We start from the raw sequence: 23,669 nt of genomic DNA on the forward strand, positions 1-23,669 counted from the left end.
ATCATTTTTCACCAGAGACGAAGAGGCAGTCAATGGAGTGGCATGATGCAAATTCACCCAAGAAAAAAAATTCAAAACCACACCTTCTGCTGTAAAAGTTATGGGTACGGTGTTTTTTTATTCCGAAGGACTTTTGCTTGTGGACATCATGCCAAGTGGAACCACCATAAATTCTGATGCATATGTGACGACACTGAAGAAACTTCAAGCTCGGCTGAGTCGTGTTCGACCACATCGGCAAAAGGAGGATGTTTTGCTGTTGCACGACAATGCACGGCCACATTTCAGTCAAAAAACCATGGAAGCGATCACAAAACTCGGATGGACAACACTGAAACACCCGCCTTACAGTCTTGACCTGGCTCCATATGACTATCATCTCTTTGGGAAACTGAAAAACTCTCTTCATGGAACAAGGTTTAAAGATGATAACTCCCTTGTGCACGCTCCCAAACAGTGGCTCCAACAGGTTGGTCCAGAATTTTACCGTACGGGTATACAGGCGCTGGTTCCAAGGTGGCGTAAGGCAATTGAGAGGGATGGAAATTATGTGGAGAAACGAAAATATTGTTCCTAAAGGATGTATCTACACACTGTAAAACTTTCGAACATGTAGAATAAAAAATGGATTTAAAAAAAATAGTGTGCATTTCTTTTGGAATGATCCTCGTATGTAAAGAAATGCCAAGCCGAATAGCTGCTTGCATAAGGGACAGAGATGGACCAATGTTTTATTGACTTTCCCAATTTGTAAAACTCTTCCTCTCGAACAAATCATTTATTTTTTCTGAAATTGTGACATTTGTTTGTCTGTACACATACATCATACAAACCAATTGCCGTCTCATTCAGATAATGTGTTCGTGGTGCGTCGTCTTTTCTTGTCTTAAAGTGTAGTTCTCCTCCCTCCACCTCCCCCCTCCCCCCCCCCCCCTCATATCGGCTATTCAAATCTATCAGTGTGCTCTTGTAAGAGGGTGACTAATATTTTTTTTCCCGTGAGCTTGTCCACAGTAATCACAGACCTCATGGGTTCATCTCACGTCGTGTAACACGGAGACTGCATTCGCAGTATTTTTACTGTCATCAACTGCAGGAGCAGCAGCAGCAGGCGGTAGAAGGAGCTGCGAAGAAGCGGCCACGCCCCGCCGCAACAAGTGTGGAGGAGCCAGAGGCGGAGGACATGGCAGACGGCGGGGCCCGCCCAGTGGGCGACGAGGCCGCCGCAGACGTGCCGGAGGACCTGCCCGCGCAACTCGTCCGGATCTCCAGCGCTGTCAGCCCCAACTCCTTCCTCTCCATGCCGTCCATTAAGGCTTTCCCCAGGTGAGTGCGCAGAATGTGGAGGTCTGTACAACGTCTAACAAGGGAACAGTCCAATCCGTGTATCATATTTCGGAAGTTGAATGGAAAAGTTACCATACAATTAAGAAATCTATGACGAGTGATGTAAAAGGCAGTATAAATGTGTGAATATTTTAATAATAACCAAACAGGATAAATTAATGAGAAGTGTAGCCTACCATCATTGACAGTACTACAGATCTTGCCCTCTGTCTGGTACCGCGCGCAGCGGAATTTCAATCCCCGCCAGACGTCATGGACGTCGAAGATCCGTAGATCTCTCTGCACCATCGAGCCGTAAGCCGTGGCAGCGCGCGCCTCCTGGCCCGCTTCTAGTGTGAGGGCGCCACAGTGGAAAATGTGGTTCCAGCGGCTAATAGCGCCGCCCCCAACCCTAGAGTACTTAAGCGCCTGCCTCTCGTTCAGCCAGTACCTCCCCCTCCTGTTCATCTTCTCCAGTTTGCTGATGACAACACCTTCCTGGCATGTTATTCTACCCTTCAACGGTCCCAACGGACCCTCCAAACCCACCTTGACCAATTCACCGCTTGGTGCAACCAGTGGTTCTTCCGTGTTAATCCCTCCAAGACCCAGGTGATCACCATAGGCCGCACCACCCGCCTCCATGATTTCTATCTCACCATTTATGGCTGTCCTGTCCACCTCACTCCTACCCTCAAATACTTTGGCCTCACACTCGACCGCCACCTCACCTGGACTCCCCATCTCCTTACCATCCAAAACAAAGCTCACAACCACCTCCGCCTCCTGAAACTCCTGTCCGGCCAGACGTGGGGTCTGCATCCTTCCACCATCCTTCACACCCACAAATCTTTGATCTGCCCAATCCTTTGTTATGACAGCATCGCTAGGATTTCCGCCCCTCCCCAGTTCTATAAAGCCCTCCAAATCCTCAAACGCCATACGCTCCGCCTCGCCTTCCACATCCGCCTTCCGTACCCCATTTGCATCCTCTACGACCTCATCCCCTTCCCCCACCTTCTCCTTTTCCTTGAACACATCCGCACACTACATATTGTCCGCCGCCTTGATCCCCCTCACCCCTTGGTGTCTCCCTTCCTCTCCACCCCCAACTAGTTGCTGCGCCTTTACCATTGTGTTCCACGCACTCTCCATCTCCACACCCTCCATCTCCTTTCCCAACACAACTTCCACCGTCTACCACTCCCGGATGGTGAGCTTTGCCCTGACATCTACCCTTCCTACCAACTCTAACCCCATCTTCCTGCCTCCTCCTCAGGGCTCCCTCTCCTCCCCCTCCCTCCTCCTGAGCGACTTTCCCCTCCTACTCCCCCTCCATCTCCTGTGCCTCCTTTCAGTGTCTCTGCGCTCCCTCCTGCCCTGTCTTCCCTCTTCCTCTCCCACCCCACATGTCTCCTGCCTGTTCGTTGAACCCACTGATGCCCCTCCTCTCTTCATCCCGCCGCTTCCCCAGAACCCCCATGCTCTCCCCTCCTTTTCCATCCTCTCTGACCTTTCCCTCGGCAGGTCCCACCTGGCAGTTTTATTCTTCATCGTGTGTGCTCCAAGTGGGTTTTCAGTGTCTTGTTCCGAAGTGTTTTTAATACTGTGGCCGACCTTTAACCTGTGCATGCGCATTCAGTGTCTTCTCTGTGTCTTAAAAATCGCCAACTGTGTTTTTTAACTTTCTGGTGACTTTTTTACCTGTCCCCCATGAATGTCTCCATCTCCGTGTATTTTTACCTCCATTTTCTCCCCTTACTCTGTTTTATGTTCCCCTTTTTTATCTCCTTATGTATGTATCATTTTATTCTTGTTTTAGTTGTCATGTCACTCTGCTGAAGAGCAGCGGATTGTGCCGATGACAACCCTCCACTGCCCATATGAGGCAGGGAAGTGAAGTCACAATAAAGGAAAAAAAAGTTCAGCCAGCCAGTCTAATCTCGCGTACGGCTGTGGACACATCGCGTCGCGTTAGACAGTTTACTTACTTTCTTGTTCTGTGTACGAGAGGACGTGGTTGTTAGGTTTCCTTATGACTCCACTGTTCGATCTCGTTGTTGTTCATTCTGTCCTTCGGTGGTCATGCCGTCCTCTCCCGTTGTGTTGTTGTTCGCAGGCCTTTCTGCAGGTCCCGCCACTCTTTCCGTCATTCAACCCCGCCACCGTCCTGGTCGCAGTTACAACGCTCTGTCCATACCGAGACTAACCTGGGCAAGTGGCATCCCGCAAAAAGCACAAACACAGGTTCGAAATTACATCGTAGCAGCCTCCGCCGAAAAAGATCCTACGACCGACGAGCTGTCTTCTGCACTGGGGACACAACTTCAGAAGACGAAAGGTTGAAGGGAAGAACTCTCCGAGACTCTTATTCAATCCCTCCAGATCTCTCCAGCTTCCAGATCTTACTTCCAAAGGAACAAATAAATTATAGCTGCGAGCAAGCCGCACTTCATCATTTCAAGGCGAAAATAGACAGAGTCTATTGTGTGATCGATTAATGCTACAACACATTCCTCTACAATAATGCTAGAGATAAATATGAGAGGATTGCCGTTTACGCAGCTTTATATCACTCTTCAGGGACCTCAAGACGTATTAGGACCAAAAATAAAAAAGACTGTTTAGAGGCAAAAATCTTACAATCGACCAATTGTTGTTGTCGTTGTGGTCTTCAGTCCAGAGACTGGTGTGATGCAGCGCTCCATGCTATCCTATCCTGTGCAAGCTTCTCCATCTCCAAATACCTACCGCAATCTACATGCTTCTGAATCTGCTTAGTGCATTCATCTCTTGGGCTCCCTCTACGATTTTTACTCTCCACACTGCTCTCAAATACTAAATTGGCAATCCCTTAACACCTCAGCATGTGTCCTACCAACCGATCGCTTCTTCTAATCAAGTTGTGCCACAAATTCCTCTTCCCCTGTTCTATTCAGTACTTCCTCATTAGTTACGTGATATATCCATCTAATCTTCAGCATTCTTCTGTAGCACCACATTTCTAAAGCCCCTATTCTCTTCTTGTTCAAACTATTTATCGTCCATGTTTCACTTCCATACATGGCCACACTCCATACAAATACTTTCAGAAAAGACTTCCCGACACTTAAATCTATACTCGATGTTAACAAATTTCTCTTCATCAGAAACTCTTTCCTTGCGATTGCCAGTCTATATTTTATATCCTCCCTACCTCGACCATCATCAATTATTATGCTCCCCAAATAGCAAAACTCATCTACTACTTTTTAGTGTCTCATTTCTTAATCTGATTCCCCCAGCATCAATTGATTTCATTCAGCTTTATTCCATTATCCTCGTTTTATTTTTGTTGATGTTCATCTTATATCCTCCTTTCAAGACACTGTCCATTCCGTTCAACTGCTCTTCCAGGCCCTTTCCTGCCTCTTACAGAATTACAGTGTAATCTGCAACCTCAAAGTTTTTATTTCTTCTCCATGGATTTTAATTCCTACTCCAAATTTTTCCTTTACTGCTTGCTCAGTATGCATATTAAATAACGTCGGGGACTGGCTACAACCCTGTCTCACTCCCTTCCCAATCATTGCTTCCCTTACATGCCCCTCGACTCATATAACTACCATTTGGTTTCTGTACAAATTGTAAATAGCTTTTCGCTCCCTGTACTTGACCCCTGCCACCTTCAGAATCTGAAAGAGAGTATTCCAGTTCACACTCTCAAAAGCTTTCTCTGAGTCTATACATGCTAGCAACGTAAGTTCACCTTTCATTAATCTACCTAATAAGTCGTAGGGACAGTATTGCCTAACGTGTTCCAACATTTCTCCGGAATCCAAATTGATCTTCCCCAAGGTCAGCTTCTACCGGTTTTTCCATTCGTCTGTAAAGAATTCGTGTTAGTATTTTGCAGCCGTGACTTATTAAACCGATAGTTCGGTAATTTTCACACCTGTCAATACCTACTTTCTTTCGGATTGGACGTTTTGTATTCTTCTAGAAGTCTGAGGGTATTCCGCATGTCTCATACATCTTGCTGACCAGATGGTAGAGTTTTGTCAGGGCTGGCTCTCCCAAGGCTGTCAGTAGTTCTAATGGAATGTTGTCTACTCCCAGGTCCTAGTTTCGACTCAGGCCTTTCAATGCTCTTTCAAACTCGTCACGCAGTATCCTATCTCCCATTTGACCTTCATCTACGTCCTCTTCCATTTCCGAACTACTGCCCTCCAGTACATCGCTCTTACATAGACCCTCTATATACTCCTTCCGCCCTTTTCCCTTCTTTGCTTAGGACTGGTTTTCCATCTGAGCTCGTGATATTCGTGTAGGTGGTTCTCTTTTTCTCAAAAGGTGTCTCTAATTTTCCTGTAGGCGGTATCTATCTTGCCCATAGTTATGTATGCTTCTACATCCTTATATTAGTCCTCTAGCCATCCCTGCTTAGCCATTTTCCACATCCTGTCGATCTCATTTTTGAGACGTTTGTATTCCTTTGGCGTGCTTCATTTACTGTATTTTGATATTTTCTCCTTTCCTCGATTAAATTCAATATCTCTTCTGTTACCCAAGGATTTCTACCAGCCCTCGTCTTTTTACCTACTTGATCCTGTGCTGCCTTCACTGTTTCATCTCTCAAAGCTACTCATTCTTCTTCTAGTATATTTCTTTCTCCTGATCTTGTCAATCGTTCCCTAATGCTCTCTTTGAAACTGTCTACAACCTCTGCTTCTTTCAGTTTATCCACGTCCCATTTCCTTAAATTCCTACCTTTTTGCAGTTTCTTCAGTTTTAATCTACAGTTCATAACCAATAATTTGTGGTCAGAGTCCACATCTGACCCTGTAAATGTCTTACATTTTAAAACCTGAAATTCTACCAGGCGGCTTCCTTTTTCATTCCTTATCCCCATTCCATATTCACCTACTACTTTTCGTTCTTTTCCTTTTCCCACTATCGAATTTCAGTCCCCCATCAGCCGGCCGGTGTGGCTGTGCGGTTCTAGGCGCTTCAGTCTGGAACCGCGTGATCGCTACGGTCGCCGGTTCGAATACTGCCTCGGGCATGGATGTGTGTGATGTGCTTAGGTTAGTTAGGTTTAAGTAGTTCTAAGTTCTAGGGGACTGATGACCACATATGTTAAGTCCCATAGTGCTCAGAACCATTTGAACCAGTCCCCCATCACTATTAAATTTGTCTCCTCTCACTATCTGAATGATTTCTTTCATCTCATCCTACATTTCTTCGATCTCTCCCACATCTGCGGAGCCAGTTGGCACATAAACTTGTACTGGTGTGGTAGGAGTGGGCTTCGTGTCTGTCTTGGCTATAATAATACGTCCACTACGCCTACTCGCGTTTGTATTTTTTTATTCATTATTAAACCTGTTCTGCCTTACCCCTACTGGATTTTCTACTTATAACCCTTTCCTTATTCACCTGACCAAATATCTTGTTCCTCATGCCAGCAAACTTCGCTAATTCCCACTATATCTAACTTTAACCTCTCAATTTCCCTATTTAAATTTTCTAACCTAAGTCTGGATGATTGACTGATCTGGCCTTGCAACATTAACCAAAACGGCCTTGCTGTGCTGGTACTGCGAACGGCTGAAAGCAAGGGGAAACTACAGCCGTAATTTTTCCCGAGGACATGCAGCTTTACTGTATGATTAAATGATGATGGCATCCTCTTGGGCAAAATATTCCGGAGGTAAAATAGTCCCCCATTCGGATCTCCGGGCGGGGACTACTCAGGAGGATGTCGTTATCAGGAGAAAGAAAACTGGCGTTCTACGGATCGGAGCGTGGAATGTCAGATCCCTTAATCGGGCAGGTAGGTTAGAAAATTTAAAAAGGGAAATGGATAGGTTGAAGTTAGATATAGTGGGAATTAGTGAAGTTCGGTGGCAGGAGGAACAAGACTTCTGGTCAGGTGACTACAGGGTTATAAACACAAAATCAAATAGGGGTAATGCAGGAGTAGGTTTAATAATGAATAGGAAAATAGGAATGCGGGTAAGCTACTACAAACAGCATAGTGAACGCATTATTGTGGCCAAGATAGATACGAAGCCCACACCTACTACAGTAGTACAAGTTTATATGCCAACTAGCTCTGCAGATGATGAAGAAATAGAAGAAATGTACGATGAAATAAAAGAAATTATTCAGATAGTGAAGGGAGACGAAAATTTAATAGTAATGGGTGACTGGAATTCGAGTGTAGGAAAAGGGAGAGAAGGAAACATAGTAGGTGAATATGGATTGGGGCTAAGAAATGAAAGAGGAAGCCGCCTAGTAGAATTTTGCACAGAGCACAACTTAATCATAGCTAACACTTGGTTTAAGAATCATGAAAGAAGGTTGTATACGTGGAAGAACCCTGGAGATACTAAAAGGTATCAGATAGATTATATAATGGTAAGACAGAGATTTAGGAACCAGGTTTTAAGTTGTAAGACATTTCCAGGGACAGATGTGGACTCTGACCACAATCTATTGGTTATGACCTGTAGATTAAAACTGAAGAAACTGCAAAAATGTGGGAAATTAAGGAGATGGGACCTGGATAAACTGAAAGAACCAGAGGTTGTACAGAGTTTCAGAGAGAGCATAAGGGAACAATTGACAGGAATAGGGGAAAGAAATACAGTAGAAGAAGAATGGGTAGCTCTGAGGGATGTAGTAGTGAAGGCAGCAGAGGATAAAGTAGGTACAAAGACGAGGGCTGCTAGAAATCCTTGGGTGACAGAAGAAATATTGAATTTAATTGATGAAAGGAGAAAATATAAAAATGCAGTAAATGAAGCAGACAAAAAGGAATACAAACGTCTCAAAAATGAGATCGACAGGAAGTGCAAAATGGCTAAACAGGGATGGCTAGAGGACAAATGTAAGGATGTAGAAGCTTATCGCACTAGGGGTAAGATAGATACTGCCTACAGGAAAATTAAAGAGACCTTTGGAGAGAAGAGAACCACGTGTATGAATATCAAGAGCTCAGATGGCAGCCCAGTTCTAAGCAAAGAAGGGAAGGCAGAAAGGTGGAAGGAGTATATAGAAGGTTTATACAAGGGCGATGTATTTGAGGACAATATTATGGAAATAGAAGAGGATGTAGATGAAGACGAAATGGGAGATACGATACTGCGTGAAGAGTTTGACAGAGCACTGAAAGACCTGAGTCGAAACAAGGCGCCCGGAGTAGACAACATTCCATTAGAACTACTGACGGCCTTGGGAGAGCCAGTCATGACAAAACTCTACCAGCTGGTGAGCAAGATGTATGAGACAGGCGAAATACCCTCAGACTTCAAGAAGAATATAATAATTCCAATCCCAAAGAAAGCAGGTGCTGACAGATGTGAAAATTACCGAACTATCAGTTTAATAAGCCACGGCTGCAAAATACTAACGCGAATTCTTTACAGACGAATGGAAAAACTGGTAGATGCAGACCTCGGGGAGGATCAGTTTGGATTCCGTCGAAATGTTGGAACACGTGAGGCAAAATTGACCTTACGACTTATCTTAGAAGAAAGAGTAAGAAAAGGCAAACCTACGTTTCTAGCATTTGTAGACTTAGAGAAAGCTTTTGACAATGTTGACTGGAATACTCTTTTTCAAATTCTAAAGGTGGCAGGGGTAAAATACAGGGAGCGAAAGGCTATTTATAATTTGTACAGAAACCAGATGGCAGTAATAAGAGTCGAGGGGCATGAAAGGGAAGCAGTGGTTGGGAAAGGAGTGAGACAGGGTTGTAGCCTCTCCCCGATGTTATTCAATCTGTATATTGAGCAAGCAGTAAAGGAAACAAAAGAAAAATTAGGAGTAGGTATTAAAATTCATGGAGACGAAGTAAAAACTTTGAGGTTCGCCGATGACATTGTAATTCTGTCAGAGACGGCAAAGGACTTGGAAGAGCAGTTGAACGGAATGGACAGTGTCTTGAAAGGAGGATATAAGATGAACATTAACAAAAGCAAAACGAGGATAATGGAATGTAGTCAAATTAAATCGGGTGATGCTGAGGGAATTAGATTAGGAAATGAGACACTTAAAGTAGTAAAGGAGTTTTGCTATTTAGGAAGTAAAATAACTGATGATGGTCGAAGTAGAGAGGATATAAAATGTAGACTGGCAATGGCAAGGAAAGCGTTTCTGAAGAAGAGAAATTTGTTAACATCGAATATAGATTTATGTATCAGGAAGTCGTTTCTGAAAGTATTTGTTTGGAGTGTAGCCATGTATGGAAGTGAAACATGGACGATAACTAGTTTGGACAAGAAGAGAATAGAAGCTTTCGAAATGTGGTGCTACAGAAGAATACTGAAGATAAGGTGGATAGATCACGTAACTAATGAGGAGGTATTGAATAGGATTGGGGAGAAGAGAAGTTTGTGGCACAACTTGACTAGAAGAAGGGATCGGTTGGTAGGACATGTTTTGAGGCATCAAGGGATCACAAATTTAGCATTGGAGGGCAGCGTGGAGGGTAAAAATCGTAGAGGGAGACCGAGAGATGAGTACACTAAGCAGATTCAGAAGGATGTAGGTTGCAGTCGGTACTGGGAGATGAAGCAGCTTGCACAGGATAGAGTAGCATGGAGAGCTGCATCAAACCAGTCTCAGGACTGAAGACAACAACAACAACAACAACAACCTACCTGCCCGATTAAGGGATCTACATCTACATCTACATCTACATCCGTACTCCGCAAGCCACCTGACGGTGTGTGGTGGAGGGTACCCTGAGTACCTCTATCGGTTCTCCCTTCTATTCCAGTCTCGTATTGTACGTGGAAAGAAGGACTGTCGGTATGCTTCTGTGTGGGCTCTAATCTCTCTGATTTTATCCTCATGGTCTCTTCGCGAGATATACGTAGGAGGGAGCAATATACTGCTTGACTCTTCGGTGAAGGTATGTTCTCGAAACTTCAACAAAAGCCCGTACCGAGCTACTGAGCGTCTCTCCTGCAGAGTCTTCCACTGGAGTTTATCTATCATCTCCGTAACGCTTTCGCAATTACTAAATGATCCTGTAACGAAGCGCGCTGCTCTCCGTTGGATCTTCTCTATCTCTTCTATCAACCCTACCTGGTGCGGATCCCACACTGCTGAGCAGTATTCAAGCATTGGGCGAACAAGCGTACTGTAACCTACTTCCTTTGTTGTCGGATTGCATTTCATTAGGATTCTTCCAATGAATCTCAGTCTGGCATCTGCTTTACCGACGATCAACTTTATATGATCATTCCATTTTAAATCACTCCTAATGCGTACTCCCAGATAATTTATGGAATTAACTGCTTCCAGTTGCTGACCTGCTATTTTGTAGCTAAATGATAAGGGACCTATCTTTCTATGTATTCGCATCACATTACACTTCGCTACATTGAGATTCAATTGCCATTCCGTGCACCATGCGTCAATTCGCTGCAGATCCTCCTGCATGTCAGTACAATTTTCCATTGTTTCAACCTCTCGATACACCACAGCATCATCTGCAAAAAGCCTCAGTGAACTTCCGATGTCATCCACCAGGTCATTTATGTATATTGTGAATAGCAACGGTCCTATGACACTCCCCTGCGGCACACCTGAAATCACTCTTACTTCGGAAGACTTCTCTCCATTGAGAATGACGTGCTGCGTTCTGTTATCTCTGGGACCTCTGGGGCGTAATCCGGTCGGATCCAGTTTAAATTGCCCGGTCCAGCTGGTCCGTTGTTGTCATCGGTTACTTAGACTATGACCGGTGGTTGTTCTTTCCAGGCTTCATTATTTGTTGGGTTTGGCCTCGCCTCGTATGTGGTTTGTTACTTTGTTCTTGATTTCTACGGTCATTATATACAGGATTGTACCTCCTTTCATATCGCCTCTGTTTCTGTTCGGCTCATAATTTCTTCCGTTATTCTGCTGTTACATACAGTTTGCTCTGTTGTTGTAACCATTATTCATATTGGTTCGACGAAAATTATCCATTTGTCTTCCATTCAGTCTTCCGTTATTACTGTTATAACCTGTCTGCCTATTTTCCATTTGATAGGATTTATTGTAATTATTTCTTCCTCTTTGTTCCTCTTGTAGCAAATCGATTGAATCTAGATCACCTTCTGGAACATGCAGCAGTTTTTCCCTGATCTCCATCGGAATCGGACTTTTGATGAACCTTATCACACTTTTATGATCTGTTGGTTGATTCCAATATCTTGCTTTATTCAAATATTTTTCAAAGTATCACAAAAGGCCGTTTCGGTAAGAGAAGGGTGCCGGGTTAAGTACTTCTTCAATCTCTCCTGAATGCCTCTTGACCAATATGTATTTAGGAATGCCTTCTCAAATTCTTCGTAGGTGTGACACTTGTCTGTTACGTCAGTCATCCACAGACTACCATCGTCTTGGTTCTAACCTCACACATATTCGATTTTCTGTCGATCAGACCAAGCTCGTGGTAACACTCTTCTGAATTGTCTGATAAATACGGCAGGATTTAATGTCTTATTTTCCGGAAAAAATATTTGGAATTGCCTATGTTTTAACATTTTCTCTTCCATGATAGATCTGGTATAATCACTCATAGGTGACATACTTCCATACATCAGTTCGTTTGGGCTTGTGTCTGGGTACAGCTCATCACCCCCATAAGTATACATCGAGCCCTGATTTCTACCCCTAGATCTCCACTCTGGGCTGGCTTCCTTTCTTTCTTCAGTAGACGCCCCCCATAGTTCTTCTATTCTTTGAATGCACGTTTGCAAATTCTGTATAACTTCTCCTTTCCATCTTTGGAACTCGCTTCCTATCCGCTCGCGAACTTACTTCAACTCTAGATCTATTTGGCGAGGTAGGGGTAGGCCTTCTCGCACAAATATTCTCTACCGCTTCTTTCATACCTTTATTAACAGACAATATCACTTGCTGTTTCTTATCCACTACCCAGTCGTCTAATTGTTGCTTAAACTGCTGGGTGTTTTCTTGGAACTATTGATCCATTCGTCCTTCACATCCGGGCGCTATTTCCTTTAATGTTGAGGCCACGTTTTGTACCTCAACGTCTATCTTTTGTTATCCCCCCCCGGTACCCATTTCACTGTTTACTCTGTTTATTTCGATCGGAAATTGTTCTTGTGTTTCCTTCATACTATTCATTTCTCTCCTGTCGATTTGTCAAAGTACTCACATCAGATAATACTTTAACAAATGCCCTTGTGGGCAGTTCGTTCACTTTATTGGTTATACCCTTTACTTTCTTGGCTAACTCTGCCAGTTCTGTAACTTAATTGCTCAAAGTGGTGGTCACATTTGTTACTTCAGCCACTATATCGCCTGTTTCATAGTTATGGTGTCTACATTTGCAGAAATAGCCGCCTGCACAGCTGACATATTCGCTTGAGCAGCAGACGTATTAGCATGCTCAGCTAAAAGTTTCGCCTGAATAGCAGACATGTGAGACTGTTCAGAAGCTACACTAGCAACAGTCATTGTTAGCCTCCATATTGTATAATTTGTGTTTTTTAAGGTTCCCAAGCGATACGTAACGTTAATGTGGAGTTTAGTAACAGCCATAATACAGTCTAGTGCATTTCAAAGGTAATTTCGTGTATTTAATTTTGATCAACAGATTCTGTGATGAACTGTAACGTACGACAAGCTTTACTTACATATATGGACATATGTAAATACCTGTAGATATTCGAGGCCACTGAAGATGCCTTGCAGAAAATAAAGGCGAAACGCGTATGGCACGAAAATTGTGTTTAATTCAGTTGTAGTCACACGGTCCATAAAGTAAAAATTATCAGTATACCGTAATAGTGTGTGTAGTGTCTCTGTTTGCATATCCATGAAGGGCAACATCAATTTCCAAAGCGGCATCGACAACTCACAAAACGTGCGTAATTTAGTACACGTAGACAAGTTACTGTCGTTGTGTAGAAGCAGCTGCCGACTCCGACGGTCGCCTGTAAAATTCTTGAAATGTAAGAGAAAGAAAAGTTCTATAGGATCTTCTCGAACTGGGATACTGCCATTCGATGATTGTCTGCGAGTGAAATGAGTTTGTTTTTAGCAGAGAAAGCTTTCTCTCTGCTTATGCCCCTGTTATTGAAGCAGGTTCTACAGCAAACATGGCCCACCAAATGTTCGAAGCCCTATACAAGCTTGTCGTACTTTACAGCTCATCACAGAATCTTTTGATCAAAATTAAATACACGAAATTACCTTTGAAATGTGCTAGACTATATTATGGCTGTTACTAAACTACACATTAACTTTACATACCACTTGTGGATCTCAAAAAACACAAATTATACAATAAAGCGGCTAAGAATGACTGTTTCATTGCACACACTTCATACGAGTCCTCTTCTTATACTGTTGTTGTTGTGGTCTTCAGTCCTGAGACTGGTTTGACGCAGCTCTCCATGCTACTCTATCTTGTGTAAGCTTCTTCATCTCCCAGTACCCACTGCAACCTACATCCTTCTGAATCTGCTTATTCATCTCTTGGTCTCCCTCTACGATTTTTACCCTCCACGCTGCCCTCTAATACTAAATTGGTGATCCCTTGATGCCTCAGAACATGTCCTACCAACCGATCCCTTCTTCTGGTCAAGTTGTGCCACAAACTTCTCTTCTCTCCAATCCTATTCAATACTTCCTCATTAGTTATGTGATCTACCCATCTAATCTTCAGCATTCTTCTGTAGCACCACATTTCGAAAGCTTCTATTCTCTTCTTGTCCAAACTAGTTATCGTCCATGTTTCACTTCCATACATGGCTACACTCCATACAAATACTTTCAGAAATGACTTCCTGACACTTAAATCTATACTCGATGTTAACAAATTTCTCTTCTTCAGAAACGCTTTCCTTGCCATTGCCAGTCTACATTTTATATCCTCTCTACTTCGACCATCATCAGTTAGTTTGCTCCCCAAATAGCAAAACTCCTTTACTACTTTAATTGTCTCATTTCCTAACCTAATTCCCTCAGCATCACCCGACTTAATTCGACTACATTCCATTATCCTCGTTTTGCTTTTGTTGATATTCATATTATATCCTCCTTTCAAGACACTATCCATTCCGTTCAACTGCTCCTTATACTATCTAGCAACAAAGTTTGGTCACTTACCGATTTTCTTACATTTCCACGCTCGCCGTGGAGCAACGCGAAGTCAAAGATATTTCGCTTGCGCAGGCGAAACGTGCCGCCTCGCGATGTAAAGGAGTAGGCAACAACGCTATTCAGCGCTCCAAGCGGCGGAACTAAACCTGGCTGTTTACGCAATTCATTTCTTGCCGTGTAGTCACTGAATTCGCGACACAACTGTATCTACGGATGGCGCAAACGGAACTAACGTGTGCGGACACAGCAGTGGACGTGAGTAGCGGTCGCCACAAGGAGCCGCACTGATGAAAGCGGAGCGTGGTGCGTCTTCTCTGAACCTGGCCTGGAAGTGGACATGTCGCCCGGAACGGATGGTGCGTGCAGCCTCTGCATCGACCCGTTGTGGCGGCGGTGCTGGAAGTCGAGGTGTTGCATCTGTCGGGCGTTCAGCTCTTGACCTTAATGTGGATGATGCCTCCTTGAAAATGTAAGCCGGCTTCACTCTGCTAAGAGACACGGTGGCCTGCTTGCCGTTTACTATGATGACCGTCATGTGCGTCTCTGCGCAGGACGCGATGTGGTCCAGTATACGATGGCTGCAGTGGTGGCTTGATGCAGTCTGTAGGTACGTAACATAACGTGCGAACAGCTTTCGAGGTTGTTATGCACAAAAGTTTTTGGACAATCTTGCCTGGAGGCGTTTGTGAGTTTTATTTGGCTTACTGTTCCCGTAACTTGCGAAGGAACTCCGGTTGGTCGTCCGTTTCTGACAGTAGTCATGTGTCAACAAACTCCCTAGTAGGCGCAGAGTCTTGCCATAAACCAATTCAGCTGCTGAGGACTCTATAACTGGTTTGTATGTGGCTCGTAGACCCAGCAGGACTATGAGTAATGCAGACGTCCAAGATGTCCCAGGGCACATTAGCGCAGCCTTCAGCGTTCGATGCCAATGTTCAAGCATGCCATTGCTGGCCGGATGATAACTGGTCGTTCTGTGATGGACGTAGTCACAGAACTTCGCCAACTGTGTGTACAAATCTGACTCGAACTGTCGGCCTCTGCCGGTGGTGATATGGAGCGGACAGCCGACTCTCGCCAGCCAGGTTGATGTGAAAGCGGTGGCAAGTGTTTCTGCGGAGATGTGCGTAGTTACTGCTTCAGGCCATCGCATATATCTGTCAGTCATTGTGAATATGTACCGCTGGCCATCCGATGGAGGAAGTGGTCCTACCACATCAAGATGAACATGGGGGAAGCATGAATAAGTGTCCGGGAACTTTTCTATTGGGGGATGAATGTGGCGAGTGATTTTGCAAAGTTGGCAACGCTTGCAAGTTCTCGTCCATTCGCGGCAGTCTCTTTCTATCCCTGGGCACACGAATCCTGCCTCGGCCATGGATGTGTGTCATGTCCTTAGGTTAGTTAGGTTTAAGTAGTTCTACGTTCTAGGGGACTGATGACCACAGATGTTAAGTCCCATAGTGCTCAGAGCCATTTGAACCATTTGAACACTCGCCGTAGACGACAACATACTGGAAACTGTAACTTAAAAAGTCTTCGAGCCACTCACATGCCTGTGAACCCATTCCGTATGCTCGTACCTACGTTTACAGCCTGCAATGGGGCACCGTATCAAATGCTTTCCGGAAATACAGAAATTTGGAATCTGCCTGTTGCCCTTCATCCATAGTTCACAGTATATCATATGAGAAAAGGGCAGGCTGAGTTTCGGACGGGAAATACTTCCTAAAACTGTTCTGATTCTTGGAAATAGGCTTCTCGGTCTCAAGGATATTTGTCATATTCGAAATGAGAATATGTTCAAGGATCCTGTAGCAAACCGATGTTAGAGATATGGGGCCGTAATTTTGCTGGTCCGTTCTCTTACCCTTCTTATACATAGGATTCAATTGCGCCTTTTTTCCATTCGCTTGGGACTTTGCGCTGGGCAAGAGATTCGCAATAAATGCAAGCTAAGTGAGGGACCAATGATAGAGTACTCTTTGTAAAACCGAATTGGGATTCCATCCGGGCCTTGCTTTCATATCTTTCAATTGATTATCTACATCTGATTACTATGTCGTCCATACGAGAGTGTCCGATGATCAAACGATGATAGGCTTGTACGAATCTCCTGCGTGATCGATTTCTTTAACGAGAAATTTAAAACTTCGGCTTCAGTTTCCTTATCTTGAACTGCCGCACCAGACTGCTGAACAACGAACTGGATGGCAGCCGTAGACTCGCTTAACGATTTTAAGTACGACCGGAATTTTCTCGGGTTCTCTGTCATATCCTTTGCCAAGGTATAACTGTGGTACTTGTATAATTCGCGCTTAGACCTTTTTACATACGCACGAATCTCTTGTCATCATTTGTGCATTGTCTTTTCAACCGAGAGTGCATCAGCCTCTGCTTCATTAATATTTTCTGTATTTCATTATTAAACCATGGTGGGTCTTTTCCATCCTCAATTCTCTTACTAGACACATTACTGGCCAGTCCCCGATTTACAGTCTGCTTAAACTTTGCCCATGATTCCTCTGCGCCCAACTTACTTGAACTAAGTAATGTCAATTCACTGTCTAAGTGAGATGCCAGCAACTGCTTATCTGCCTGAAAACATTCTCCTAGCCTTCTCTACCGATTCACAAACTTTCGTAACCATAGTTGCTATAATGACATCATGATCGCTAATCCCCGTTTCTATACTGACGTTGTCGATAAGGTCTGGTCTGTTTGTAGCTGCAAGGTCTAAGATATTTCCACTGCGTGTGGGCTGCCGAACTAGATGATTAAGACAGTTTTCAGAAAACGCTTTCAAAAGTATTTCGCAGGACTGTCTGTCTATACCCCCAGTAATGAATCCTTAGACATCCGCCCTATACTCGTTAGGTTAAAGTCACCTCCAACTACTATTCTGTGATCTGGGTATTGATGCACTAATGACCGTAGACTTTCTTTGAATGACTCAAGTACTGTCACGGAAGAATCGAGTGGCCGGTAAGAACATCCAACAATTAACTTGGTTTCACCTACACCTTTTGTATGGGACCAGATACCTTCACTTTCACACTCAACTTTGACCTCAATAGAGACAATACTTTTGTCAGCTGCAGTGAACACTCCCCCCTCCTATGATCTCTAATCTGTCTTCCCCATATAAGATGCAAGACTTTCTAAATATCTCAGAGCTTTCCACTTCGAGATTTAGCCAAGAATAATTTAAGCGCAGGAACTTTCCTGGAGGGCAGTAAATTCGGGAGCTTTGTTACGAATACTTTGACAATGTTTAAATGGTTGATGTATATTTTAATGGCTTTAATAAATCTAACATTTGCAGACGTAACTTAAAGATGAATTGTTAACCACTTTTGATCAACTTCGGATTTTCTTCGAATATTATGCTTGTTATGAAAGTTCTTCTTTAAGTAAAACGTGCTATTTGTCGTTGATAACAGGTGCATTTTTTCATTTGAGAGTTCTTACGAAAACTATATCTGCTTTAAACGTGTGTATATGTAACTTTATGTTTCACTCATAACACGATTCTGCAATGTATGTGTTAAACTCAACTAGTACGCAAACATTTGCTCAGCTGTAGAACTTGTTAGGCCACCCCATAAAGCTTACATCGACATCTCGTTTCAGAAAATCATAGTAGTACCATATACAAGCTTCCTGATGCCGCCATCTTACCTCACCAAACATCAGACTCCCTATAAAAGGTCCATCTTTGCTTGCCTAGTAATGTACGTCTGTGGATATAGCCCCACGAACAGCTACAGACAAGCGTAACTAGATTCGCGAAGACTCATCGTTTACTGAAGCCCGATGTTTGGTGAAGTAAGATGGCAGCGTCGGGAAGTATGCGAGCGGTACTACTACGATTTTCTGAAACAAAATGACGTTGTAAACTTTACGAAGTGATGCAAACAAATCTGCCGTTGAGCAAATGTTTGCATACTAGTTGAGTTTAACACCTACATTGTAGAATCGTGAGTCGTGTTGCGAGACGTAGGCCTACATCAGGCTGATTAAAAGCACATCACTGAGCTACATCCGCTAATACTACATTTGATTAGACACCTTCAAATGTAGATACGTGATCTATTTAAACACTGCCAGTTCTCAAATAAGACGAACTGCAATGTAAGTATTTATGCTTACATACAGTACAAAAGCAAAAATACGTAAGATATTTCTTGTTATGCTTGCATTGAGACATGTTCCTTTCCTTGTGTCTTCCGACTGCTGTACGAAAAATTACTGTCAAACATGATGCATGTATTTACCATTACGTCGAAACTCTAAAGGTAAAGAAGTTATATCAGTTTGCCCTCATTTATTACGATTGTTTTATCACTAATCAAAAAGCTGTTTAAACGTCCTTTGCGCACGCCGCCATTTTACGATTCTACTGTGCTGGCTTCAGTGACACCAATGATACTTACTGTATTCGGTATTGCCAGTCTAGTAATATGAGGTGCTATTTTCGGGACTGGTGCTGCCATCTGTTGAAAACCTTACCTTTGGTGTAATGGTCACCATTACTCTCGAAGTAGTTCCCATCCGCACGTACACACGAATCCCAGCACTTCTGCCATTGCTCAAACGTTTTCTGGATGTCCCGTTCTTTGAGGGTGTTTATCACCGCCAGTGATGCTTCTTGAATCCTCTGTAGAGCATCGAACCGACGGCCTTTCAACTTGAGTTTCAGTTTTGGGAATAGCGCGAAGTGGCAAGGTGCCAAATCTGGCGAGTACGGTGGATGGGGTACAGCCGCCATGTTGTTTTTCGCCAAAAACGTCCTGGTGAGCAAGGGCGTGATGCAGCAGTCAGTACGGGACGTCGTCACCGCACGTTTCCACAGAGCTGTCGCAAAACGTCACAGTAGTACTCGGAATTCACTGTCTGGTTGGGCGGGACGAATTCTTTCTGCACAAATCCCTTGGTATCAAAGAAAACGATGATCATGCTGTGGCGATCGCTGTTTTATTCGGTGGTTTGGTATTTAACAAATTTGTAAATGGAAATGAAAATCGTATTTTATTACATTGAGTAATTACTAAATACACTCCTGGAAATGGAAAAAAGAACACATTGACACCGGTGTGTCAGACCCACCATACTTGCTCCGGACACTGCGAGAGGGCTGTACAAGCAATGATCACACGCACGGCACAGCGGACACACCAGGAACCGCGGTGTTGGCCGTCGAATGGCGCTAGCTGCGCAGCATTTGTGCACCGCCGCCGTCAGTGTCAGCCAGTTTGCCTTGGCATACGGAGCTCCATCGCAGTCTTTAACACTGGTAGCATGCCGCGACAGCGTGGACGTGAACCGTATGTGCAGTTGACGGACTTTGAGCGAGGGCGTATAGTGGGCATGCGGGAGGCCGGGTGGACGTACCGCCGAATTGCTCAATACGTGGGGCGTGAGGTCTCCACAGTACATCGATGTTGTCGCCAGGGGTCGGCAGAAGGTGCATGTGCCCTTCGACCTGGGACCGGACCGCAGCGACGCACGGATGCACGCCAAGACCGTAGGATCCTACGCAGTGCCGTAGGGGACCACACCGACACTTCCCAGCAAATTAGGGACACTGTTGCTTCTGGGGTATTGGCGAGGATCATTCGCAACCGTCTCCATGAAGCTGGGCTACGGTCCCGCACACCGTTAGGCCGTCTTCCGCTCACGCCCCAACATCGTGCAGCCCGCCTCCAGTGGTGTCGCGACAGGCGTGAATGGAGGGACGAATGGAGACGTGTCGTCTTAAGCGATGAGAGTCGCTTCTGCCTTGGTGCCAATGATGGTCGTATGAGTGTTTGGCGCCGTGCAGGTGAGCGCCACAAGCCGGACTGCATACGACCGAGGCACACAGGGCCAACAACCGGCATCATGGTGTGGGGAGCGATCTCCTACACTGGCCGTATACCTCTGGTGATCGTCGAGGGGACACTGAATAGTGCACGGTACATCCAAACCGTCATCGAACCCATCGTTCTACCATTCCTAGACCGGCAAGGGAACTTGCTGTTCCAACAGGACAGTGCACGTCCGCATGTATCCCGTGCCACCCAACGTGCTCTAGAAGGTGTAAGTCAACTATCCTGGCCAGCAAGATCTCCGGATCTGTCCCCCATTGAGCATGTTTGGGACTGGATGAAGCGTTGTCTCACGCGGTCTGCACGTCGAGCACGAACGCTGGTCCAACTGAGGCGCCAGGTGGAAATGGCATGGCAAGCCGTTCCACAGGACTACATCGAGCATCTCTACGAGAATAGCAGCCTGCATTGCTGTGAAAGGTGGATATACACTGAACTCTTGCCGACATTGTGCATGCTCTGTTGCCTGTGTCTATATGCCTGTGGTTCTGTCAGTGTGATTATGTGATGTATCTGACCCCAGGAATGTGTCAATAAAGTTTCCCCTTCCTGGGACAATGAATTCACGGTGTTCTTATTTCAATTTCCAGGAGTGTAATTTTTCTCCCAGCTAAAGATTTGATCTAGTTGCTAAAGAACTCCGAGTTAACGTCGTGTTAAAGTGTTGTCTGTAAGTTGTGTAAGTGTCACTAAATCACAGTTCATACAACAGATTCTATACAACTATTGATTAAGATGGAAGCAGTTATCTTCAGCAAAATGATCATTAAAACCACCGAATATCAGCCGCGCACAACACTGACGTATGTTACCTGAAACAATATTCTTCGCAACTCGTGCGTGATTAATTTCGGCTCCATACATCAGCTAGAAAAGTTTGTTATAACGTTTGTGCTGTGAGCACTGTTTTTTAAGAACCAATCTGATTCGAATCATTTTCATTCAAATGAGTTTGGGTCCACCGGTGCACATTTATTTTTACACATTTGTATTACGTTCAGCATTTATGTCTGCAGAGTTGCGTAATTTGAATTTGCCACTGAGACAATTGTTAAGATGGCGGCAGACAATTGATAGAGACTTTCTATTGTTAGACTAAATAAGTATTTTTACTGCCTATTAAACTTTACAGAAACTCTACTTTCGTATTGTCCACTATTTAGACTTCATCAAGCGAACATTTGATTTGTTTCTACGGAAAACACAGACAAAAACGCGATACAAATCGCTATCATCAATGGCTGCGCTCCTTGCAGCGGAAAGAAATAATTAACACAGATAATGCTTACTGAGAGAGGAATTACAGTTACAAATAATTATTCGCTCATGTTTATAATAATAATGAACTCTATTTTCAAGTAATAATTAACAAATAATTACAATTTCTTAACAGACCTCAGTTTTATATGTGTCTTGCGTGCTGAACCTACAAAAGCCAACCAACAAAAGGTAAAAACAAAAAAAGACAATCGCAGATCATAAAAGGAATTTACAATTATCATTGTCTTTGTATAATACACATCGATATATCCAATCATAGAATATTATATAAATAATTAATTCACTATTTTTTCATATGTCGAATAGACAATGTTTATAACTGTTACAGGAATAATTTCCTCTCGTCGCACTGTAGCTAAAATTTTATCACGTGCTCTTCACTTTGCTCTTCACCTGTCTCGCTTTTTTGGGTCTTGGAGAGCCCGGGCTCTTCCACTGGGACGATTGTTGCTTTGTCTCTGGGTTCAAATGGCTCTGAGCACTATGGGACTTAACTTCTGAGGTCATCAGTCCCCTAGAACTTAAAACTACTTAAATCTACCTAAACTAAGGACACTGCACACATCCATGCCCGAGGCAGGATTCGAACCTGCGACCGTAGCGGTCGCGCAGTTCCCGACTGTAGCACCTAGAACCACTCGGCCACACCGGCCGGCTTTGTCTCTCTGTCATAACTGTAAATCCAGCTCACTTCGCCGGTGATAAACCATGACGAGAAGGTTGGATCATCAGATGCGGTCTGACGAATTACACACACACGCTCTGTTCTGTTCGCGGATCCATCGTAAAATCGCCTCACACCAAACACAGAGTATTACAGAAATCACTGTGGGCATGCAGCACGTCCTCCCAGCTGAATGCCACTCCGCACACTGCCTCATCAGATATGCAGCTCTCGCCACCTAGCGGTGCAAAGATCTACTACTCCTACTTTCCAGATGGCACCACCAGTCCCGAAAATTTTGAATTCCACCTTGTATATGTCTGTGCGAGCACCACAATGTCAGCAACGAGGCTGTAGTGTAAGCTGAAAAGATTGACATTCACCACAGGGGTGCCAACATCCCGGAGCCGCTGGCGCGCGTCCTGGAGCCGGTGAGCGTACGCCACCTGGACTGCGATGCGATGGGCGGTGTCGCCCCAGGGGCGGCTAGGCGCCTGGCCCGCCACGGCAGCACCGGCGGTGGCGACCCCGGCGTCGTGGGGCCGCTCGTCTGGCAGCTGCACTGCCGCCAGTTGCAGCAGCAGCAGCAGCAGCACCAGCACGGTGAGTACGCGCCTCACCAATATGGCGGACACCTGTTGATGGTTAGCGTCTCTCTTGGATACGTTAGGAGACAACATTCCCAAAATGTCACCCATTCTAATCAGCTCCAGGTACCCAAGAACATGCGTGTTACGCAGACTGCAAGAGGACTAACGAAGAAGCCATTTGTGCTTTTTTCAGTGGCTGTCAATGTTGAACCGTATTTCTATTTTATAGACTTCAAAACACAATCTATTGCACTGCAAAGTACACCGTGCACGAACAATTAGTTCTATGTAAAATCGCTAAGCTGATCTAAGGCTTATTTCCAGTCACTCGTTGACCTGACTTGTGTGGCAGTAGAAGAAGGGTAGAAGGACAGATCCTCAAAATTACGGACCAATATCCTTAACATAGGTTTGTTGCAGGATTCCCGAACATATTCTCAGTTCGGATATAATGAATTTCCTTGAGACAGAGAAGTTGCTGTCCATGCATCAGCACGGCTTTAGAAAGCATCGCTCCTGCGAAATGCAACTCGCCCTTATTTACATGATATCTTGCGAACCATGGATGAAGGGTATCAGACGGATGCCTTATTCTTTGACTTCCGGAAAGCGTTTGACTCGGTGCCCCACTGCAGACTCCTAACTAAGGTACGAGCAGGTGGGATTGGTTCCCAAGTATGTGAGTGGCTCGAAGGCTTCTTAAGTAATAGAACCCAGTAGTTGTCCTCGATGGTGAGTGTTCATCGGAGGTGAGGGTATCATCTGGAGTGCCCCAGGGAAGTGTGGTAGGTCTGCTGTTGTTTTCTATCTACGTAAATGATC

The 23,669-nt window shown here is 44.5% G+C and overlaps 1 protein-coding gene across 1 annotated transcript in view; it reads left to right on the forward strand.

The window, feature by feature from the left end:
* Nucleotides 1–23,669, forward strand: part of LOC126281163 (uncharacterized) — a 299,866-nt gene that overhangs the window by 240,957 nt on the left and 35,240 nt on the right. Inside the window, exons 7-8 of the mRNA XM_049979834.1 lie at nucleotides 1,097–1,326; nucleotides 22,646–22,860. Coding sequence (XP_049835791.1) covers nucleotides 1,097–1,326; nucleotides 22,646–22,860 — 445 coding nt within the window. The remainder of the gene's footprint in view (nucleotides 1–1,096; nucleotides 1,327–22,645; nucleotides 22,861–23,669) is intronic.

Source organism: Schistocerca gregaria, chromosome 7, assembly GCF_023897955.1.
Source record: "Schistocerca gregaria isolate iqSchGreg1 chromosome 7, iqSchGreg1.2, whole genome shotgun sequence".
NCBI lineage: Eukaryota > Metazoa > Arthropoda > Insecta > Orthoptera > Acrididae > Schistocerca > Schistocerca gregaria.